The sequence below is a fragment of the Somniosus microcephalus genome, unplaced genomic scaffold (genome assembly GCF_052327205.1).
Source record: "Somniosus microcephalus isolate GS21.2 unplaced genomic scaffold, FLI_Smic_1.0 unresolved_chr7, whole genome shotgun sequence".
NCBI classification, from domain to species: domain Eukaryota; kingdom Metazoa; phylum Chordata; class Chondrichthyes; order Squaliformes; family Somniosidae; genus Somniosus; species Somniosus microcephalus.
The window spans coordinates 25,180,091-25,203,712 of NW_028225185.1; the positions used below are offsets into that span (position 1 = coordinate 25,180,091).

Genomic DNA, 23,622 nt, shown 5'->3' on the forward strand with positions numbered 1-23,622 from the left:
TACACAGTCCCAATACACTGTACATAGACCCAACACACTATACACAGACCCAATACACTGTACACAGTCCCAATACACTGCACACAGACCCAATACACTGTACACAGTCCCAATACACTGTACATAGACCCAACACACTGTACACCATCCCAATACACTGTACACAGGACCCAGTCCCATATATAGACAGTATATATCTGTACATGGTACACAGTCCCATATACAAACCCAGTATATAATACCTGTACACAGACTGAATACACAGGACCCAGACCCAGTGCCCTATTGTTCATTTACCCTTAAGATCAGCTCTACCTTCTCCTCCTCCAGATTCAGCTCGTTGCAAATCTCTTCGATTGCAGTCTCCTGTTTACGCTTTTTCTGAAAAATAACACAGCACATCGAAGAGTGTTATACAGCTCCGTCTGTTATACACCACTCTCGTTATACAGCTCCGTCCGTTATACCCGACTTTATTTTCATTCCTGGGATGTAGGCGTCGCTGGCAAGGCCAGCATTTATTGCCCATCCCTAATTGCCCTTGAGAAGGTGGTGGTGAGCCGCCTTCTTGAACCGCTGCAGTCCCGTGTGGTGAAGGTGCTCCCACAGCGCTGTTAGGGAGGGAGTTCCAGGATTTTGACCCAGCGACGATGAAGGAACGGCCGATATATTTCCAAGTCAGGATGGTGAGAGACTTGGAGGGGAACTTAGAGGTGGTGGTGTTCCCATGCGCCTGCTGCCCTTGTCCTTCTACATAGAAACATAGAAGATAGGAGCAGGAGTAGGCCATTTGGCCCTTCGAGCCTGCTCCGCCATTCAACGAGATCATGGCTGATCATCCAAACCTTAGCACCCGGTCCCTACACCGACAGCCATCCCACCCAAGCCCTATCCCCGTAACCCCACATATTTAATCCCCCCTAACACTAAGGGCCAATTTTTATCATGGCCAATCAACCTAACCCGCACATCTTTGGACTGTGGGAGGAAACCGGAGCACCCGAAGAAAACCCACGCAAACACGGGGAGAATGTGCAAACTCCACACAGACAGTCACCCGAGGCCGGATTTGAACCCGGGTCCCTGGCGCTGTGAGGCAACAGTGCTAACCACTATGCCACCGTGCTGGTTCTAGGTGGTAGAGGTCGTGGGTTTGGGAGATGCTGTCAAAGAATTATACTCTCATTATACAGCTCCATCTGTTATATCCCACACTGTCACACTACGGGTTTAACACTCTCTCAGTACCCTGTCCGATCCCGAGATAAAATGCTATCTGGAATGAGAGTTTAAATGTTTGATGCCGAACTCATCCCGTGTTACAGTATCATTAAGCAAACAAGTTACTCACCCCCACATCGGACAGTGACCCTGACGTGTAGGATCTTTCCCGTGGAACAAAACTGGAAACAGAAACATGGAAACGGATTCAATAACTGGACACAGAGGCCTAGAAATTCGGTGGGCTGCTCCACCAGTTAGCGCCCAAAGAGGGCACTTAGTGGGTTTAGCGTCACTGGCCACGCCTCCCACGAAATTTAGCAGGGCGCTAATGGTGGCGTTAGCCTGGAGCACTGCGCCGCCACCGATGACGTCATCGGTGTGTGCAGCGCCCCACTACCGCCCTGATCGCGAAATTTGGTAGCGCCCCCCGCTGTAACGATGGTCGCAATTTGCGACCGGTTCAGGGGGGCCTACCTGCGGCGGTAGAGGTGCGGAGGTGCGGGGCGGCCATTTTTTTTGCGGGCCGCCTGCCAGCACCTCTTCGCGCAGCCGTCCCCGGCCTCCTGAGCCCTCCCGCGTTGTGCCGGCTGTCTCCCAAGAGCCGGCACTTCTCCTCGGTTCCGGGCTCTTTTGCCGGCATTCGCGATCTCAGATCGCGCTGCAGCAGGCCCCTCCCCTTTAAGAAGGGGAGGAAGGCCTGCAGTTCCGCATTGCGCCGTGCCACAGCGTGTGGCGTTGCGGCACGTTGAGCTGCGATTTTCAGTTGCAGCGCCCCAAGAGGGACGCAGCGCACCTCGAGCAGCGCCCTGCTTCCGTTTGGGGCGCTCAAACTGAATTTCCGGCTGGCGCTCGCGGCTCCTTCCGGGGCGGTACTTCCGGCGCCCAGGTGAGACTGGCGCCCCAAACAGGGTGCCACCGAATTTCTAGGTCAGAAAGTTTAACGTGTGATTGTAATTTAAGGTTCATTCATCACCAACCCACAGCCTGTACTCCCAGTGGACCCAACCCCTTCCCATTCACTCCCATTGTACACAATCCCAGTGGACCCAACCCCTTCCCATTCACTCCCATTGTACACAATCTCAATGGACCCAAACCCCTTCCCATTCACTCCCATTGTACACAATCACAATGGACTCAACCCCTTCCCATTCACTCCCATTGTACACAATCCCAATGGACCCAAACCCCTTCCCATTCACTCCCACTGTACACAATCTCAATGGACCCAAACCCCTTCCCATTCACTCCCATTGTACACAATCACAATGGACTCAACCCCTTCCCATTCACTCCCATTGTACACAATCCCAATGGACCCAAACCCCTTCCCATTCACTCCCATTGTACACAATCCCAATGGACCCAAACCCCTTCCCATGCACTCCCATTACCCCTTCCCATTCACTCCCATTGTACACAATCCCAATGGACTCAACCCCTTCCCATTCACTCCCATTGTACACAATCACAATGGACTCAATCCCTTCCCATTCACTCCCATTGTACACAATCCCAATGGACTCAACCCCTTCCCATTCGCTCCCACTGTACACAATCCCAATGGACCCAAACCCCTTCCCATTCACTCCCATTGTACACAATCGCAATGGACTCAACCCCTTCCCATTCACTCCCACTGTACACAATCCCAATGGACTCAACCCCTTCCCATTCACTCCCACTGTACACAATCTCAATGGACCCAAACCCCTTCCCATTCACTCCCATTGTACACAATCGCAATGGACTCAACCCCTTCCCATTCACTCCCACTGTACACAATCCCAATGGACCCAACCCCTTCCCATTCACTCCCACTGTACACAATCTCAATGGACTCAACCCCTTCCCATTCACTCCCACTGTACACAATCACAATGGACTCAACCCCTTCCCATTCACTCCCATTGTACACAATCGCAATGGACTCAACCCCTTCCCATTCACTCCCACTGTACACAATCACAATGGACTCAACCCCTTCCCATTCACTCCCATTGTACACAATCGCAATGGACTCAACCCCTTCCCATTCACTCCCATTGTACACAATCCCAATGGACTCAACCCCTTCCCATTCACTCCCATTGTACACAATCCCAATGGACCCAAACCCCTTCACATTCACTCCCACTGTACACAATCCCAATGGACCCAAATCCCTTCCCATTCACACCCACTGTACACAATCCCAATGGGCCCAACCCCTTCCCATTCACTCACACTGTACACAATCCCAATGAACCCAACCCCTTCCCATTCACTCCCACTGTACACAATCCCAATGGATCCAAACCCCTTCCCATTCACTCCCACTGTACACAATCCCAATTGACCCAAATCCCTTCCCATTCACTCCCACTGTACACAATCCCAATGGACCCAAATCCCTTCCCATTCACTCCCACTGTACACAATCCCAATGGACCCAAATCCCTTCCCATTCACTCCCACTGTACACAATCCCAATGAGCCCAACCCTTTCCCATTCACTCCCACTGTACACAATCCCAATGGACCCAAACCCTTCCCATTCACTCCCAGTGGACACAATCCCAGTGGACCAATCCTCTTGCAGAGTTTATGATAAGAGTATTCAGTGTTTCCCGATAATTCCCCTTCGGGTGCCCTGCTAATGTGTCCCAGCCCCGAGCTCGGTCCGTATTCACACACGGAGCTGAGGTGCCAGTCCGGCCCCGACACCAGCCCTCTCACTACTTCAGCCGCTGGCTGCTGGCTCTTTCTAGGCCAAAACACTTGGTCCACACTGGATTCTATATATACACCTCCGGTTTACATGATGTAGTTAGTCAACACCTAGTTCATTCGGTAAGTTAGAAGGTGCTGGCTTCTACAGGTATCCCCTCAAGTACTAAGAGTGCAATTTAGATTCAGTTGTGTTGTGGTGAAATAAGGCGTTCTATGAGTATTACAAGTATTATAGGCCTATAACGCCTCTACAACCCTCGGTTTCTGTAGCTAACCAGGAATTGCCCAAGTATTGATGTCTCACCAGGGATCTTGGTCGGTGTCATCGCCATCAAGCTCGCACTCATCGATTCGCTCCTGCATTATGATGTTCATTGCCTTCCACCTGTTGCGCTCTCCTCATGTGTGCATCCTCCCAGAAACCTGCAGCAAATCCACCATCGCTGGGGTGATAGCCGAGGCTTCAGCTGGTCCCACTAGGCCTCAGCCATGACCTGAAATTTCTCCTCCAGACTGGATGGGAAAGACACGGAGGAGGCGCAGAACATTCCGCTGCCGACTTTGACACAGCTTCACCTCACAGATACGAAAAAATTTCCATCGCCATTGGTTACCCCAACCACTTCCTGTTACAAAATAAGAGCGTACAGCAGCACTTCCTGTCTGAGCAGATTGCAGATAAGGTTTGCAATGATGTCTATAAAGCATTGAGGTTAAATCTTTCCACAGAACAGTCTGAGTTCCGGGAGTTGGCCCTCTCCACCTCACAGAATCTAGTCGATGCTGGAGATACCACAAGAATATCACAAGACATTGCCCCAGACTATCTCGGTCTTCAGATCTATTGGACTTTATCACGGCAGGCTTGTCTGAGATTGACACTGTGGCAGTGTGTGTGTGTATGTGTGTGTCTGTCTCACTTACATGTGTATGTGTAGGGTGTATGTGTACCTGTGTGTACATGTGTGTGTATCTGTATGGGTCTGTGAGTTGGTCTGTGTGTGTGTGTGTGTATGTGTGTGTCTGTCTCACTTGCATGTGTATGTGTAGGATGTATGTGTACCTGTGTGTACATGTGTGTGTATCTGTATGGGTCTGTGAGTTGGTTTGTGTGTGTGTGTAGGGTTTGAGTTTGTGTGTGTGTGTGTGTGTGTAGGGTGTGTGTGTATCTGTGCGTGTATCTGTATGGATCTGTGAGTTGATCTGTGTGTGTGTGTAGGGTTAGTGTGCGTGTGTGTAGGGTGTATGTGTATCTGTGCGGTCTGTGTGTGTATCTGTATGGGTCTGTGAGTTGATCTGTGTGTGTGTGTAGGGTTAGTGTGTGTGTGTGTAGGGTGTGTGTGTATCTGTGCGGTCTGTGTGTGTATCTGTATGGGTCTGTAAGTTGGTTTGTGTGTGTGTGTAGGGTTTGAGTTTGTGTGTGTGTGTGTAGGGTGTATGTGTATCTGTGTGGTCTGTGTGTGTATCTGTATGGATCTGTGAGTTGGTCTGTGTGTGTGTGTGTGTGTAGGGTTAGTGTGTGTGTGTGTAGGGTGTATGTGTATCTGTGCGGTCTGTGTATCTGTATGGGTCTGTGAGTTGGTCTGTGTGTAGGGTTAGTGTGTGTGTGTAGGGTGTATGTGTGTGTGTGTAGGGTGTGTGTATATCTGTGCGGTCTGTGTATCTGTATGGGTCTGTGAGTTGGTCTCTGTGTGTGTAGGGTTAGTGTGTGTGTGTGTAGGGTGTATGGGTATCTGTGTGGTCTGTGTATCTGTATGGGTCTGTGAGTTGGTCTGTGTGTGTGTGTGTAGGGTGTATGTGTATCTGTGTGGTCTGTGTATCTGTATGGGTCTGTGAGTTGGTCTGTGTGTGTGTGTGTGTGTGTAGGGTTAGTGTGTGTGTGTGTAGGGTGTATGTGTATCTGTGCGGTCTGTGTATCTGTATGGGTCTGTGAGTTGGTCTGTGTGTGTGTGTGTGTAGGGTTAGTGTGTGTGTGTGTAGGGTGTGTGTATATCTGTGCGGTCTGTGTATCTGTATGGGTCTGTGAGTTGGTCTGTGTGTGTGTGTGTGTGTGTAGGGTTAGTGTGTGTGTGTGTAGGGTGTGTGTATATCTGTGCGGTCTGTGTATCTGTATGGGTCTGTGAGTTGGTCTCTGTGTGTGTAGGGTTAGTGTGTGTGTGTGTAGGGTGTGTGTATATCTGTGCAGTCTGTGTATCTGTATGGGTCTGTGAGTTGGTCTCTGTGTGTGTAGGGTTAGTGTGTGTGTGTGTAGGGTGTGTGTATATCTGTGCGGTCTGTGTATCTGTATGGGTCTGTGAGTTGGTCTCTGTGTGTGTAGGGTTAGTGTGTGTGTGTGTAGGGTGTGTGTATATCTGTGCGGTCTGTGTGTGTATCTGTATGGGTCTGTGAGTTGGTTTGTGTGTGTGTGTAGGGTTTGAGTTTGTGTGTGTGTGTGTAGGGTGTATGTGTATCTGTGTGTGTATCTGTATGGATCTGTGAGTTGGTCTGTGTGTGTGTGTGTGTGTAGGGTTAGTGTGTGTGTGTGTAGGGTGTATGTGTATCTGTGCGGTCTGTGTATCTGTATGGGTCTGTGAGTTGGTCTGTGTGTAGGGTTAGTGTGTGTGTGTAGGGTGTATGTGTGTGTGTGTAGGGTGTGTGTATATCTGTGCGGTCTGTGTATCTGTATGGGTCTGTGAGTTGGTCTCTGTGTGTGTAGGGTTAGTGTGTGTGTGTGTAGGGTGTATGGGTATCTGTGTGGTCTGTGTATCTGTATGGGTCTGTGAGTTGGTCTCTGTGTGTGTGTGTAGGGTGTATGTGTATCTGTGTGGTCTGTATGTATGTGTAAGAACAAAAGAAATAGGAGCAGGAGAAGGCCATTTGCCCCCTTGAGCCTGCTCCACCATTCAATAAGATCATGGCTGATAATCTACCTCAACTCCACTTTTCCCCCCGATCCCCATGTCCCTCGATTCCCCGAGAGGCCAACAATCTCTCAATCTCAGCCTTGAATAGACTCAACGACTGAGCCTCCACAGCCCTCTGGGGGAGAGAATTCCAAAGATTCACCGCCCTCTGAGTGAAGAAATTCCTCCTCATCTCAGTCCTCAATGGCCGACCCCTTATCCTGAGACTGTGACCCCTGGTTCTAGACTCTCCAGCCAGGGGGGAAACAGCCTCTCAGCATCGACCCTGTCAAGCCCTGTAAGAATTTTGTATGTTTCAATGAGATCACCTCTCATTCTTCTAAACTCTGGAGAATATAGGCCCAGTCTACTCAATCTCTCCTCATAGGACAACCCCCCCATCCCAGGAACCAGTCTGGTGAACCTTCGTTGCACTCCCTCTATGGCAAGTATATCCTTCCTTAGGTAAGGAGACCAAAACTGTCCACAATACTCCAGGTGTGGTCTCACCGGGGCCCTATATAATTGCAGTAAGACGTCTTTACTCTTATACTCAAATCCTCTTGTAATAAAGGCCAACATACCATTTGCTTTCCTAATTGCTTGCTGTACCTGCATGTTAACTTTCAGTGATTCGTGTACAAGGACACCCAGGTCCCTCTGAACACCAACATTTCCCAATCTCTCACCATTTAATAAATACTCTGCTTTTCTATTTTTCCTACCAAAGTGGATAACTTCACATTTCTCCACATTATATTCCATTTGCCATGTTCTTGCCCACTCACTTAGCTTGTCTATATCCCCTTAAAGCCTCCTTGTATCCTCCACACAACTTACATTCCCACCCAGCTTTGTATCGTCAGCAAACTTGGATATATTACATAGAAACATAGAAGATAGGAGCAGGAGGAGGCCATTCGGCCCCTCGAGCCTGCTCCGCCATTCAATGAGATCATGGCTGATCATCCAAACTCAGTACCCTGTCCCTGCCTTCTCCCCATATCCCTTGATCCCTTTAGCCTTAAGAAATATATCTAACTCCTTCTTGAATATATTTAATGAATTGGCCTCTACTGTCTTCTGTGGTAGAGAATTCCACAGGTTCACCACTCTCTGGGTGAAGAAATTCCTCCTCATTGCTGTCCTAAATGGCTTACCCCTTATCCTTAGACTGTGACCCCTGGTTCTGGGCTCCCCGACCATCGGGAACATCCTTCCTGCATCTAGTCTGTCCAGTCCTGTTAGAATTTTATAAGTTTCAATGAGATCCCCTCTCATTCTTCTAAACTCCAGTGAATATAAGCCCAATCGACCCAATCTCTCCTCATACGTCATTCCTGCCATCCCAGGTATCAGTCTGGTGAATCTTCGCTGCACTCCCTCCATGGCAAGAACATCCTTCCTCAGATTTGGTCCCCTCATCCAAATCATTGATGTAGATTGTGAATAGCTGAGGCCCAAGCACTGATCTTTGCGGTACCCCACTAGTTACAGCCTGCCAACCCGAAAATGACCCGTTTATTCCTACTCTCTGTTTCCTGTCCATTAACCAATCCTCAATCCATGCTAGTATATTACCCCCAATCCCATGAGCCCTAATTTTGTTGAATAACCTCTTGTGTGGCACCTTATCAAAGGCTGCCTGAAAATCCAAATACACCACATCCACTGGTTCCCCCTTATCTATTCTGCTAGTTACAACCTCAAAAAACTCTAACAGATTTGTCAAACACGATTTCCCTTTCATAAATCCGTGTTGACTCGGCCCAATCCTATTATTATTTTCTAAGTGCCCTGTTACCACGTCCTTAACAATAGATTCCAGCATTTTCCCCACTACTGATGTCAGACTAACTGGTCTGTAGTTCCCCGTTTTCTCTCTCCCTCCTTTCTTAAATAGCGGGGTTACATTTGCCACCTTCCAATCCGCGGGAACCGTTCTAGAATCTGTGGAATTTTGGAAGATGACAACCAATCTCTATAGACACCTCTTTCAAAACCCTAGGATGTAGGCCCAGGGTCCAGGGAATTTACCGGCTTTCAGTCCCATTCATTTCTCCAGTACTATTTTTCTCCTAATACTAATTTCTTTCAGTTCTTCATTCTCGCTAGACCCTTGGTTCTCCACTATTTCCGGGAGGTTTTTTGCATCTTCTTCCGCATTATTCCCTTATTCCCCATTATAATTTCTCCTGTCTCAGCCTGTAAGGGACTCATGTTTACTTTCGCTAATCTTTTCCTTTTTACATACCTACAGAAGCTTTTATAGTCTGTTTTTATGGCTCTCGCTAGTTTACTCTCATTCTATTTCCCCTTTCTTTATCAATTTCTTGGTCCTCCTTTGCTGAATTTGAAAATCCTCCCAGTTCTTAGGCTTACTACTCTTTTTGGCAACTTTATGGGGGAAAATTTCAGTATCGCCCCGCTTGGGGCGCCATTATCGGCCGTGCGCAAAGTTTAGCGCCTGGCGCTAATTATCGCCTCCGACGGCAAACTTGGCTTCTATCGCCCCTGGAGGTGATTGGAGCGCTAAATCAGACGCTTCACACCTGTCTTAAGGCGCAAAGGCCAAGGAGCGAGGCGCTACCTTAGAGCGCTGGCGAAGCTCATGTGATGTCAGTCAGCAATGGAACACAGACACACTGGCGCCGGCCAGTTCTTAAAGGGGAGTTCTGACGAAAGGTCATCGACCTGAAACGTTAACTCTGTTTCTCTCTTCACAGATGCTGCTTGATCTGCTGAGTTTCTCCAGCATTTTTTTTGTTTTTATCTTAAAGGGGTTGATTTTGCTCTCCATCCACATCCTGCTCATTGCAGCCTTGAATCTCGGCCTGGAGAGACCTGTACATCAAATCTGCTGGAAAGAACAATGGAGAGGTCCCAGGGAAAGAGCTCAGAGTGCAGCCTCCACAGTCTCTTCTAAATCGATAGAAGGGCAAATCAAAATAAACCTGCAAAGTGCTGCTCAGTACCCAGAACTCCTTCACACAGCGTTGAATCTCTCCGGAAGTCTCTCTCTCTCTCTCTCAGAATGTGTGGTGCAAAAATGTCACCAACAAAAAAAGGCAGGAAGTGGTCGCCTTTAAATAGCGCTCCCCCAGTCCCTTCCTGACTGCAAAACGCTCCCCTCAACCTGTCGTTGCTAGCGGCAGGCGGTAAGGCAGGGGGCGCCACTCAATATCCGGTCTGGGGCGTTACACGCTCTACTGACGTCACGATCTGCCGGCGCAGGAGATCGTGGCGGTAGTGTTTAGCGCCGCCGCAAAATGTCCAGTTGATTTCGCGAGCGGCGCAAACATCGCCGCGCCCGGGCGCTAGTTGCTTTGCGCCCCATTAGCGCCCTCTTAAGGCACTAACGGGAGGCGCAAACAACTGAATTTTCCCCCTATGAGCCTCTTCCTTTGATCTAATACTATCTTTAACTTCTCTTTTTAGCTACGGTTGGATCACTGTTCCTGTGGGGTTTTTGTGCCTTTAAAGGAATGTATATTTGCTGTAAATTGTGTATTAATTCTTTAAACGCTAGCCATTGCTTGTCTACTGTCATACCTTTTAATGTAGTTTCCCAATCTACCTTAGCCAACTCGCCACTCATACCTACGTAGTTTGCTTTGTTTAGATTTAAGACCCTAGTTTCAGATTTAACGAAATCACTTTCAAACTTAATATAAAATTCTATCATATTATGGTCACTCTTCCCTACATGTGTTTGTGTAAGGTGTAGGTGTGTGTGTGTAGGGTATATGTGTGTGTGTAGGGTGTAGTTCTGTGTGTAGGGTATAGGTGAGTGTGTGTGTAGGGTGTAGGGTGTGTGTAGGGTGTAGGTGTGTGTGTAGGGTGTAGTTGTGTGTGTGGGTGTGTGTAGGGTGTAGTTGTGTGTGTATGTAGGTGTGTGTGTGTAGGTGTGTGTGTGTAGGGTGTAGTTGTGTGTGTGTAGGGTGTATGCGGGTATGAAAAGATTAATCTAGTGTGAGGTAATCTGGGGAAAGGTGTGAAAGGGTTAATCTGGGGCTTGGGGTGTGAAAGGGTTAATCTGGGGCTTGGGGGTGTGAAAGGGTTAATCTGGGGCTTGGGGTGTGAAAGGGTTAATCTGGGGCTTGGGGTGTGAAAGGGTTAATCTGTGGCTCGGGGTGTGAAAGGGTTAATCTGGGACTTGGGGTGTGAAAGGGTTAATCTGGGGCTTGGGGGTGTGAAAGGGTTAATCTGGGCCTTGGTGTGTGAAAGGGTTAATCTGGGGCTTGGTGTGTGAAAGGGTTAATCTGGGGTGTGAAAGGGTTAATCTGGGGCTTGGGGTGTGAAAGGGTTAATCTGGGGTGTGGGATGTGAAAGGGTTAATCTGGGGCTTGGGGTGTGAAAGGGTTAATCTGGGGCTTGGGGTGTGAAAGGGTTAATCTGGGGTGTGGGATGTGAAAGGGTTAATCTGGGGCTTGGTGTGTGAAAGGCTTAATCTGGGGCTTGGGGTGTGAAAGGGTTAATCTGGGGTGTGGGATGTGAAAGGGTTAATCTGGGGCTTGGGGTGTGAAAGGGTTAATCTGGGGCTTGGTGTGTGAAAGGGTTAATCTGGGGCTTGGTGTGTGAAAGGGTTAATCTGGGGTGTGAAAGGGTTAATCTGGGGCTTGGGGTGTGAAAGGGTTAATCTGGGGTGTGGGATGTGAAAGGGTTAATCTGGGGCTTGGGGTGTGAAAGGGTTAATCTGGGGCTTGGGGTGTGAAAGGGTTAATCTGGGGTGTGGGATGTGAAAGGGTTAATCTGGGGCTTGGTGTGTGAAAGGGTTAATCTGGGGGTGTGAAAGGGTTAATCTGGGGCTCGGGGTGTGAAAGGGTTAATCTGGGGCTCGGGGTGTGAAAGGGTTAATCTGGGGCTCGGGGTGTGAAAGGGTTAATCTGGGGCTCGGGGTGTGAAAGGGTTAATCTGGGGCTCGGGGTGTGAAAGGGTTAATCTGGGGCTCGGGGTGTGAAAGGGTTAATCTGGGGCTCGGGGTGTGAAAGGGTTAATCTGGGGCTCGGGGTGTGAAAGGGTTAATCTGGGGCTCGGGGTGTGAAAGGGTTAATCTGGGGCTCGGGGTGTGAAAGGGTTAATCTGGGGCTCGGGGTGTGAAAGGGTTAATCTGGGGCTTGGGGTGTGAAAGGGTTAATCTGGGGCTTGGGTGTGAAAGGGTTAATCTGGGGTGTGGGGTGTGAAGGGGTTAATCTGGGGTGTGGGGTGTGAAGGGGTTAATCTGGGGGGGTGGGGTGTGAAAGGGTTAATCTGGGGCTTGGGGTGTGAAAGGGTTAATCTGGGGCTTGGGGTGTGAAAGGGTTAATCTGGGACTTGGTGTGTGAAAGGGTTAATCTGGGGCTTGGGGTGTGAAAGGGTTAATCTGGGGCTTGGGGTGTGAAGGGGTTAATCTGGGGCTTGGGGTGTGAAGGGGTTAATCTGGGGCTTGGGGTGTGAAGGGGTTAATCTGGGGCTCGGGGTGTGAAAGGGTTAATCTAGGGCTTGGGGTGTGAAAGGGTTAATCTGGGGCTTGGGGTGTGAAGGGGTTAATCTGGGGCTCGGGGTGTGAAGGGGTTAATCTGGGGCTTGGGGTGTGAAAGGGTTAATCTGTTTTTTTGGCAGGCGGTGGTGCCCCCTGCTGGCCGTGGAAGAAGCGGAACCGGGATTTATCCCGGGATAAAATCGGCATCAATCCACACACAACCTTCCCTCTTCCCCCTTCACAAGGACACAGGGACACAGAAGGAAAGACTTGTATTTCTGCAGCGCCTTTCCGCAACCTCAGGACGTCCCAAAGCGTTTTACAGTCAATGAAATAATGTAGGAAACGCGGCAGCCAAATTGTGCACAGCAAGCTCCCACAATCCGCACTGCGATAATGAGCAGAGCAACTGCTTTGGTGATCTTGATTGAGGGGTAAATATTGGCCCCAACACACGGGAGCGAAATTGCCTGCTCTTCTTTGAAATAGTGCCATGGGATCATTTTTATGTCTGCCCGAGAGAGCAGGCGGGGCCTTGGTATAACACCTCACCCGAAAGATGGCACGGCAGCACTCCCTCGGTACCGCACCGGAGTGTCAGCCTGGGTTTCTGTGCTCGAGTCTCGAGTGGGACTCGACCCTTTGGCTCCGAGGTGGGAGTGAGACCCACTGAGCCCCATCCGACACGGGAACACAGCAACATGTGGACATATACAGGGACAGACACGGTGACATATGGAGATACACAGGGACGGAGGTACAGACAAAGGACATAGAACAGAAGGGGGCCATTCAACCCCTCGACCCTGGTCTGTTGTATCAGCTCACCATTTGGAGATTTTATAGTCTTCTAGCAGAGACCTGAGAGTTTGAGCAGCGCTGGTGTGGTGAGTGGCGGTATGAAAAGAATCGAGTCCCCTGTAACAGGATCTTTATTAACCATAAAAAGTCCACAGGTCTGGGGTTAACCCGCATCTCCTTCACTTCCCCAACCCACACAACACAAAGAACATCATTTAAAAAGTCACAGACCGGAACTTGCGTCACATCGGAAGTGGGAACTGGGAACACTTCAAATTAAGACAAATAATTCACTCCCCATCACGACCAGACGTTAAACCGGTTTAACAAACAATCACAGGTCTCGAGGGAGCAGCACATCCCACTTCACATGCACGAAACGGGAGATCGAACAGGAGAAAACGCACACCTCATTCCTGCGATCAGACTTTACAAAAAAGGGTGACACCGAGAAACCTCCCTTTCAAAATAATCAGAATCTTTAGTGCCCTATAAAAGTGTTTGTTCCTACTATGGTGCGCGGTGTGGCCACGGGTCGGCGTGGCGCCGGTCTCCCTCGTCCCTTTAGAGCAGCTGCAGAGGGCGTCGGGTCCCTATGAATGTCGCCCTGTCCACAGGCACCACCGCAGGTTGAGGCTTACGTTCCTCGCGGTGCCCGTCCCTCGCGGTGCCCGTTTCCCGGTTTGCCTATTTCCCACGGTGCCCACTACTCACAGTGCCCGTCATCCATTTCCGGACACCAGCCTCACCTCTGCAAAAGGTAGCTGGAGTTTAATGCATATGTAACGAAATAAAATCCTAACCAGACCATGGTTGGGATGAACCCAGGGGAGAATGTTGCTCTGTGTTGTCCCTCTCCACAGCCTCTGCCCCTCATCCCCCCGGCTCTCGACTGCTCACCGGATCCACGCCAGAGTCCCTGGAGAGTGATTGGCAGTGGGCAACACCTCAAGAGGATGCCCCATACCCGAGACTCAGCCTGATCGCATCCAACATGCACACACCCCTCTCCCAGTCAGTGTAACACACACCCCTCCCAATGTAACACACACCCCTCCCAGTGTAACGACACACACCCCTCCCAGTGTAACGACACACACCCCTCTCCCAGTCAGTGTAACACACACCCCTCCCAGTGTAACACACCCCTCCCAGTGTAACGACACGCACCCCTCCCAGTGTAACGACACACACCCCTCCCAGTGTAACGACACACACCCCTCCCAGTGTAACGACACACACCCCTCCCAGTGTAACGACACACACCCCTCCCAGTGTAACGACACGCACCCCCCCCAGTGTAACGACACGCGCCCCTCCCAGTGTAACGACACGCGCCCCTCCCAGTGTAACGACACGCGCCCCTCCCAGTGTAACGACACACACCCCTCCCAGTGTAACGACACACACCCCTCCCAGTGTAACGACACACACCCCTCCCAGTGTAACGACACACACCCCTCCCAGTGTAACGACACACACCCCTCCCAGTGTAACGACACACACTCCTCCCAGTGTAACGACACACACCCCTCCCAGTGTAACGACACACACCCCTCCCAGTGTAACGACACACACTCCTCCCAGTGTAACGACACACACCCCTCCCAGTGTAACGACACACACCCCTCCCAGTGTAACGACACACACCCCTCCCAGTGTAACGACACACACCCCTCCCAGTGCCCGTCATCCATTTCCGGACACCAGCCTCACCTCTGCAAAAGGTAGCTGGAGTTTAATGCATATGTAACGAAATAAAATCCTAACCAGACCATGGTTGGGATGAACCCAGGGGAGAATGTTGCTCTGTGTTGTCCCTCTCCACAGCCTCTGCCCCTCATCCCCCCGGCTCTCGACTGCTCACCGGATCCACGCCAGAGTCCCTGGAGAGTGATTGGCAGCGGGCAACACCTCAAGAGGATGCCCCATACCCGAGACTCAGCCTGATCGCATCCAACATGCACACACCCCTCTCCCAGTCAGTGTAACACACACCCCTCCCAGTGTAACACACACACCCCTCCCAGTGTAACGACACACACCCCTCCCAGTGTAACACACACCCCTCCCAGTGTAACACACACACCCCTCCCAGTGTAACGACACACACCCCTCCCAGTGTAACGACACACACCCCTCCCAGTGTAACGACACACACCCCTCCCAGTGTAACGACACGCACCCCTCCCAGTGTAACGACACACACCCCTCCCAGTGTAACGACACACACCCCTCCCAGTGTAACGACACACACCCCTCCCAGTGTAACGACACACACCCCTCCCAGTGTAACGACACGCACCCCCCCCAGTGTAACGACACACACCCCTCCCAGTGTAACGACACGCACCCCTCCCAGTGTAACGACACACACCTCCCAGTGTAACGACACACACCCCTCCCAGTGTAACGACACACACCCCTCCCAGTGTAACGACACACACCCCTCCCAGTGTAACGACACACACCCCTCCCAGTGTAACGACACACACCTCTCCCAGTGTAACGACACACACCCCTCCCAGTGTAACGACACACACCCCTCCCAGTGTAACGACACACACCCCTCCCAGTGTAACGACACACACCCCTCCCAGTGTAACGACACACACCCCCTCCCAGTGTAACGACACACACCCCCCCCAGTGTAACGACACGCACCCCCCCCAGTGTAACGACACACACCTCCCAGTGTAACGACACACACCCCTCCCAGTGTAACGACACACACCCCTCCCAGTGTAACGGACACACACCCCTCCCAGTGTAACGACACACACCCCTCCCAGTGTAACGACACACACCCCTCCCAGTGTAACGACACACACCCCTCCCAGTGTAACGACACGCACCCCCCCCAGTGTAACGACACACACCCCTCCCAGTGTAACGACACGCGCCCCTCCCAGTGTAACGACACACACCCCTCCCAGTGTAACGACACGCACCCCTCCCAGTGTAACACACACCCCTCCCAGTGTAACGACACACACCCCTCCCAGTGTAACGACACACACCCCTCCCAGTGTAACGACACACCCCTCCCAGTGTAACGACACACACCCCTCCCAGTGTAACGACACACACCCCTCCCAGTGTAACGACACACCCCTCCCAGTGTAACGACACGCACCCCTCCCAGTGTAACGACACCCACCCCTCCCAGTGTAACGACACACACCCCTCCCAGTGTAACGACACACACCTCCCAGTGTAACGACACACACCCCTCCCAGTGTAACGACACACACCCCTCCCAGTGTAACGACACACACCCCTCCCAGTGTAACGACACGCACCCCTCCCAGTGTAACGACACACACCCCTCCCAGTGTAACGACACACACCCCTCCCAGTGTAACGACACACACCCCTCCCAGTGTAACGACACGCACCCCTCCCAGTGTAACGACACACACCCCTCCCAGTGTAACGACACACACCCCTCCCAGTGTAACGACACACACCCCTCCCAGTGTAACGACACCCACCCCTCCCAGTGTAACGACACACACCCCTCCCAGTGTAACGACACACACCTCCCAGTGTAACGACACACACCCCTCCCAGTGTAACACACCCCTCCCAGTGTAACGACACACACCCCTCCCAGTGTAACGACACGCACCCCTCCCAGTGTAACACACACCCCTCCCAGTGTAACGACACACACCCCTCCCAGTGTAACGACACACACCCCTCCCAGTGTAACGACACACCCCTCCCAGTGTAACGACACACACCCTCCCAGTGTAACGACACACACCCCTCCCAGTGTAACGACACACACCCCTCCCAGTGTAACGACACACCCCTCCCAGTGTAACGACACACACCCCCCCCCAGTGTAACGACACACACCCCTCCCAGTGTAACGACACACACCCCTCCCAGTGTAACGACACACCCCTCCCAGTGTAACGACACACACCCCCTCCCAGGTAACGACACACACCCCTCCCAGTGTAACGACACACACCCCTCCCAGTGTAACGACACACCCCTCCCAGTGTAACGACACACACCCCTCCCAGTGTAACGACACACACCCCTCCCAGTGTAACGACACACACCCCTCCCAGTGTAACGACACACCCCTCCCAGTGTAACGACACACACCCCCTCCCCAGTGTAACGACACACACCCCTCCCAGTGTAACGACACACACCCCTCCCAGTGTAACGACACACCCCTCCCAGTGTAACGACACACACCCCTCCCAGTGTAACGACACACACCCCTCCCAGTGTAACGACACACACCCCTCCCAGTGTAACGACACACACCCCTCCCAGTGTAACGACACACACCCCTCCCAGTGTAACGACACACACCCCACCCAGTGTAACGACACACACCCCTCCCAGTGTAACGACACACACCCCTCCCAGTGTAACGACACACACCCCTCCCAGTGTAACGACACACACCCCCCCCAGTGTAACGACACACACCCCTCCCAGTGTAACGACACACAGCCCTCCCAGTGTAACGACACACACCCCTCCCAGTGTAACGACACACACCCCTCCCAGTGTAACGACACGCACCCCCTCCCAGTGTAACGACACGCACCCCTCCCAGTGTAACGACACACACCCCTCCCAGTGTAACGACACACACCTCCCAGTGTAACGACACACACCCCTCCCAGTGTAACGACACGCACCCCTCCCAGTGTAACGACACACACCCCTCCCAGTGTAACGACACACACCCCTCCCAGTGTAACACACACCCCTCCCAGTGTAACGACACACACCCCTCCCAGTGTAACGACACACACCCCTCCCAGTGTAACGACACACACCCCTCCCAGTGTAACGACACACACCCCTCCCAGTGTAACGACACACACCCCTCCCAGTGTAACGACACACACCCCTCCCAGTGTAACGACACACACCCCTCCCAGTGTAACGACACACACCCCCTCCCAGTGTAACGACACACACCCCTCCCAGTGTAACGACACACACCCCTCCCAGTGTAACGACACACACCCCTCCCAGTGTAACGACACACACCCCTCCCAGTGTAACGACACACACCCCTCCCAGTGTAACGACACACACCTCCCAGTGTAACGACACGCACCCCTCCCAGTGTAACGACACACACCCCTCCCAGTGTAACGACACACACCCCTCCCAGTGTAACGACACACACCCCTCCCAGTGTAACGACACACACCCCTCCCAGTGTAACGACACACACACCTCCCAGTGTAACGACACACACCCCTCCCATGTAACGACACTCACCCCTCCCAGTGTAACGACACACACCCCTCCCAGTGTAACGACACACACCCCTCCCAGTGTAACGACACACACCCCTCCCAGTGTAACGACACACACCCCTCCCAGTGTAACGACACACACCCCTCCCAGTGTAACGACACACACCCCTCCCAGTGTAACGACACACACCCCTCCCAGTGTAACGACACACACCCCTCCCAGTGTAACGACACACTCCCTCCCAGTGTAACGACACGCACCTCTCCCAGTGTAACGACACACACCCCTCCCAGTGTAACGACACACACCCCTCCCAGTGTAACGACACACACCCCTCCCAGTGTAACGACACACACACCCTCCCAGTGTAACGACACACACACCTCCCAGTGTAACGACACACACCTCCCAGTGTAACGACACGACACCCCTCCCAGTGTAACGACACACACCCCTCCCAGTGTAACGACACACACCCCTCCCAGTGTAACGACACACACCCCTCCCAGTGTAACGACACACACCTCCCAGTGTAACGACACGCACCCCTCCCAGTGTAACGACACACACCCCTCCCAGTGTAACGACACACACCCCTCCCAGTGTAACGACACACACCCCTCCCAGTGTAACGACACACACACCCTCCCAGTGTAACGACACGCACCCCTCCCAGTGTAACACACACCCCCCCCAGTGTAACGACACACACCCCTCCCAGTGTAACGACACACACCCCTCCCAGTGTAACACACACCCCCCCCAGTGTAACGACACACACCCCTCCCAGTGTAACGACACACACCCCTCCCAGTGTAACGACACACACCCCTCCCAGTGTAACGACACGCACCCCTCCCAGTGTAACACACACCCCCCCCAGTGTAACGACACACACCCCTCCCAGTGTAACGACACACACCTCCCAGTGTAACGACACGCACCCCTCCCAGTGTAACGACACACACCCCTCCCAGTGTAACGACACACACCCCTCCCAGTGTAACGACACACACCCCTCCCAGTGTAACGACACACACCCCTCCCAGTGTAACGACACGCACCCCTCCCAGTGTAACACACACCCCCCCCAGTGTAACGACACACACCCCTCCCAGTGTAACGACACACACCCCTCCCAGTGTAACGACACACACCCTCCCAGTGTAACGACACACACCCCTCCCAGTGTAACGACACACACCCCTCCCAGTGTAACGACACACACCCCTCCCAGTGTAACGACACACCACCCCTCCCAGTGTAACGACACACACCCCTCCCAGTGTAACGACACACACCCCTCCAGTGTAACGACACACACCCCTCCCAGTGTAACGACACACACCTCTCCCAGTGTAACGACACACACCCTCCCAGTGTAACGACACACACCCCTCCCAGTGTAACGACACACACCCCTCCCAGTGTAACGACACACACCCCTCCCAGTGTAACGACACACACCCCTCCCAGTGTAACGACACACACCCCTCCCAGTGTAACGACACACACCCCTCCCAGTGTAACGACACACCCCTCCCAGTGTAACAACACACACCCCTCCCAGTGTAACGACACACACCCCTCCCAGTGTAACGACACGCACCCCTCCCAGTGTAAAGACACACACCCCTCCCAGTGTAACGACACTCACCCCTCCCAGTGTAACGACACACACCCCTCCCAGTGTAACGACACACACCCCTCCCAGTGTAACGACACACACCCCTCCCAGTGTAACGACACGCACCCCTCCCAGTGTAACGACACAACACCCCCTCCAGTGTAACAACACACACCTCCCAGTGTAACGACACACACCCCTCCCAGTGTAACACACACCCCTCCCAGTGTAACGACACACACCCCTCCCAGTGTAACGACACACACCCCTCCCAGTGTAACGACACACACCCCTCCCAGTGTAACGACACACACCCCTCCCAGTGTAACGACACACACCCCTCCCAGTGTAACGACACACACCCCTCCCAGTGTAACGACACACACCCCCCCCAGTGTAACGACACACCCCCCCTCCCAGTGTAACGACACACACCCCCCCCAGTGTAACGACACACACCCCTCCCAGTGTAACGACACGCACCCCTCCCAGTGTAACGACACACACCCCTCCCAGTGTAACGACACACACCCCTCCCAGTGTAATGACACACACCCCTCCCAGTGTAACGACACACACCCTCCCAGTGTAACGACACACACCCCTCCCAGTGTAACGACACACACCCCTCCCAGTGTAACGACACACACCCCTCCCAGTGTAACGACACACACCCCTCCCAGTGTAACGACACACACCCCTCCCAGTGTAACGACACACACCCCTCCCAGTGTAACGACACACACCCCTCCCAGTGTAACGACACACACCCCTCCCAGTGTAACGACACACACCCCTCCCAGTGTAACGACACACACCCCTCCCAGTGTAACGACACGCACCCCCCCCAGTGTAACGACACGCACCCCCCCCAGTGTAACGACACACACCTCCCAGTGTAACGACACACACCCCTCCCAGTGTAACGACACACACCCCTCCCAGTGTAACGACACACACCCCTCCCAGTGTAACGACACACACCCCTCCCAGTGTAACGACACACACCCCTCCCAGTGTAACGACACACACCCCTCCCAGTGTAACGACACACACCCCTCCCAGTGTAACGACACACACCCCTCCCAGTGTAACGACACGCACCCCTCCCAGTGTAACGACACACACCCTCCCAGTGTAACGACACACACCCCCTCCCAGTGTAACGACACACACCCCTCCCAGTGTAACGACACACACACCTCCCAGTGTAACGACACACACCCCTCCCAGTGTAACGACACACACCCCTCCCAGTGTAACGACACACACCCCTCCCAGTGTAACGACACACACCCCTCCCAGTGTAACGACACACACCCCTCCCAGTGTAACGACACACACCCCTCCCAGTGTAACGACACACACCCCTCCCAGTGTAACGACACACACCCCTCCCAGTGTAACGACACACACCCCTCCCAGTGTAACCACACACACCCTCCCAGTGTAACGACACACACCCCTCCCAGTGTAACGACACACACCCCTCCCAGTGTAACGACACACACCCCTCCCAGTGTAACGACACACACCCCCCCCAGTGTAACGACACACACCCCTCCCAGTGTAACGACACACACCCCTCCCAGTGTAACGACACACACCCCTCCCAGTGTAACGACACACACCCCTCCCAGTGTAACGACACACACCCCTCCCAGTGTAACGACACACACCCCTCCCAGTGTAACGACACACACCCCTCCCAGTGTAACGACACGCACCCCTCCCAGTGTAACGACACACACCCCTCCCAGTGTAACGACACACACCCCTCCCAGTGTAACGACACACACCCCTCCCAGTGTAACGACACACACCCCTCCCAGTGTAACGACACACACCCCTCCCAGTGTAACGACACGCACCCCTCCCAGTGTAACGACACGCACCCCCTCCCAGTGTAACGACACGCACCCCCTCCCAGTGTAACGACACACACCCCTCCCAGTGTAACGACACACACCCCTCCCAGTGTAACGACACACACCCTCCCAGTGTAACGACACGCACCCCTCCCAGTGTAACGACACGCACCCCTCCCAGTGTAACGACACGCACCCCTCCCAGTGTAACGACACGCACCCCTCCCAGTGTAACGACACGCACCCCTCCCAGTGTAACGACACGCACCCCTCCCAGTGTAACGACACGCACACCCTCCCAGTGTAACGACACGCACCCCTCCCAGTGTAACGACACGCACCCCTCCCAGTGTAACGACACGCACCCCTCCCAGTGTAACGACACACACCCCTCCCAGTGTAACGACACCCACCCCTCCCAGTGTAACGACACACACCCCTCCCAGTGTAACGACACACACACCCCTCCCAGTGTAACGACACGCACCCCTCCCAGTGTAACGACACACACCCCTCCCAGTGTAACGACACACACCCCTCCCAGTGTAACGACACACACCCCTCCCAGTGTAACGACACCCACCCCTCCCAGTGTAACGACACACACCCCTCCCAGTGTAACGACACGCACCCCTCCCAGTGTAACGACACACACCCCTCCCAGTGTAACGACACACCCCTCCCAGTGTAACGACACACACCCCTCCCAGTGTAACGACACACCCCTCCCAGTGTAACGACACACACCCCTCCCAGTGTAACGACACACACCCCTCCCAGTGTAACGACACACACCCCTCCCAGTGTGACGACACACACCCCTCCCAGTGTAACGACACGCACCCCTCCCAGTGTAACGACACACACCCCTCCCAGTGTAACGACACGCACACCCTCCCAGTGTAACGACACACACCCCTCCCAGTGTAACGACACACACCCCTCCCAGTGTAACGACACGCACCCCTCCCAGTGTAACGACACGCACCCCTCCCAGTGTAACGACACACACCTCTCCCAGTGTAACGACACACACCCCTCCCAGTGTAACGACACACACCCCTCCCAGTGTAACGACACACACCCCTCCCAGTGTAACGACACGCACCCCTCCCAGTGTAACACACACCCCTCCCAGTGTAACGACACACACCCCTCCCAGTGTAATGACACACACCCCTCCCAGTGTAACGACACACACCCCTCCCAGTGTAACGACACACACCCCTCCCAGTGTAACGACACACACCCCTCCCAGTGTAACGACACACACCCCTCCCAGTGAAACGACACACACCCCTCCCAGTGTAACGACACACACCCCTCCCAGTGTAACGACACACACCCCACCCAGTGTAACGACACACACCCCTCCCAGTGTAACGACACACACCCCTCCCAGTGTAACGACACACACCCCTCCCAGTGTAACGACACACACCCCTCCCAGTGTAACGACACACACCCCTCCCAGTGTAACGACACACACCCCTCCCAGTGTAACACACCCCTCCCAGTGTAAACGACACACACACCCTCCCAGTGTAACACACACCCCTCCCAGTGTAACGACACTCACCCCTCCCAGTGTAACGACACACGCTTCTCCCAGTGTAACGACACGCACCCCTCCCAGTGTAACACAACACCCCTCCCAGTGTAACGACACACCCCTCCCAGTGTAACGACACACACCCCTCCCAGTGTAACGACACACACCCCTCCCAGTGTAACGACACACACACCCCTCCCAGTGTAACGACACACACCCCTCCCAGTGTAACGGACACACACCCCTCC

The 23,622-nt window shown here is 53.4% G+C and overlaps 2 protein-coding genes across 4 annotated transcripts in view; both read right to left on the reverse strand.

Moving 5' to 3' along the window:
- The window catches only part of LOC147086637 (rho guanine nucleotide exchange factor 3-like), a 57,673-nt gene extending 51,547 nt beyond the window's left edge, over positions 1-6,126 (reverse strand). The window contains exons 1-3 of one of the 2 annotated variants that reach the window (XM_085978774.1): positions 4,241-6,126; positions 1,352-1,403; positions 316-381 (exon numbers count right to left, since the gene is read on the reverse strand). In XM_085978774.1, the coding sequence (XP_085834900.1) occupies positions 316-381; positions 1,352-1,403; positions 4,241-4,311 (189 nt within the window). In that variant the 5' untranslated portion in view covers positions 4,312-6,126. Of the gene's footprint in view, positions 1-297; positions 382-1,351; positions 1,404-4,240 lie in introns of both variants that reach the window. The other variant, XM_085978773.1, reaches the window with a different exon arrangement.
- The window catches only part of LOC147086635 (forkhead box protein P2-like), a 427,219-nt gene that overhangs the window by 324,492 nt on the left and 79,105 nt on the right, over positions 1-23,622 (reverse strand). The window lies entirely within an intron of this gene.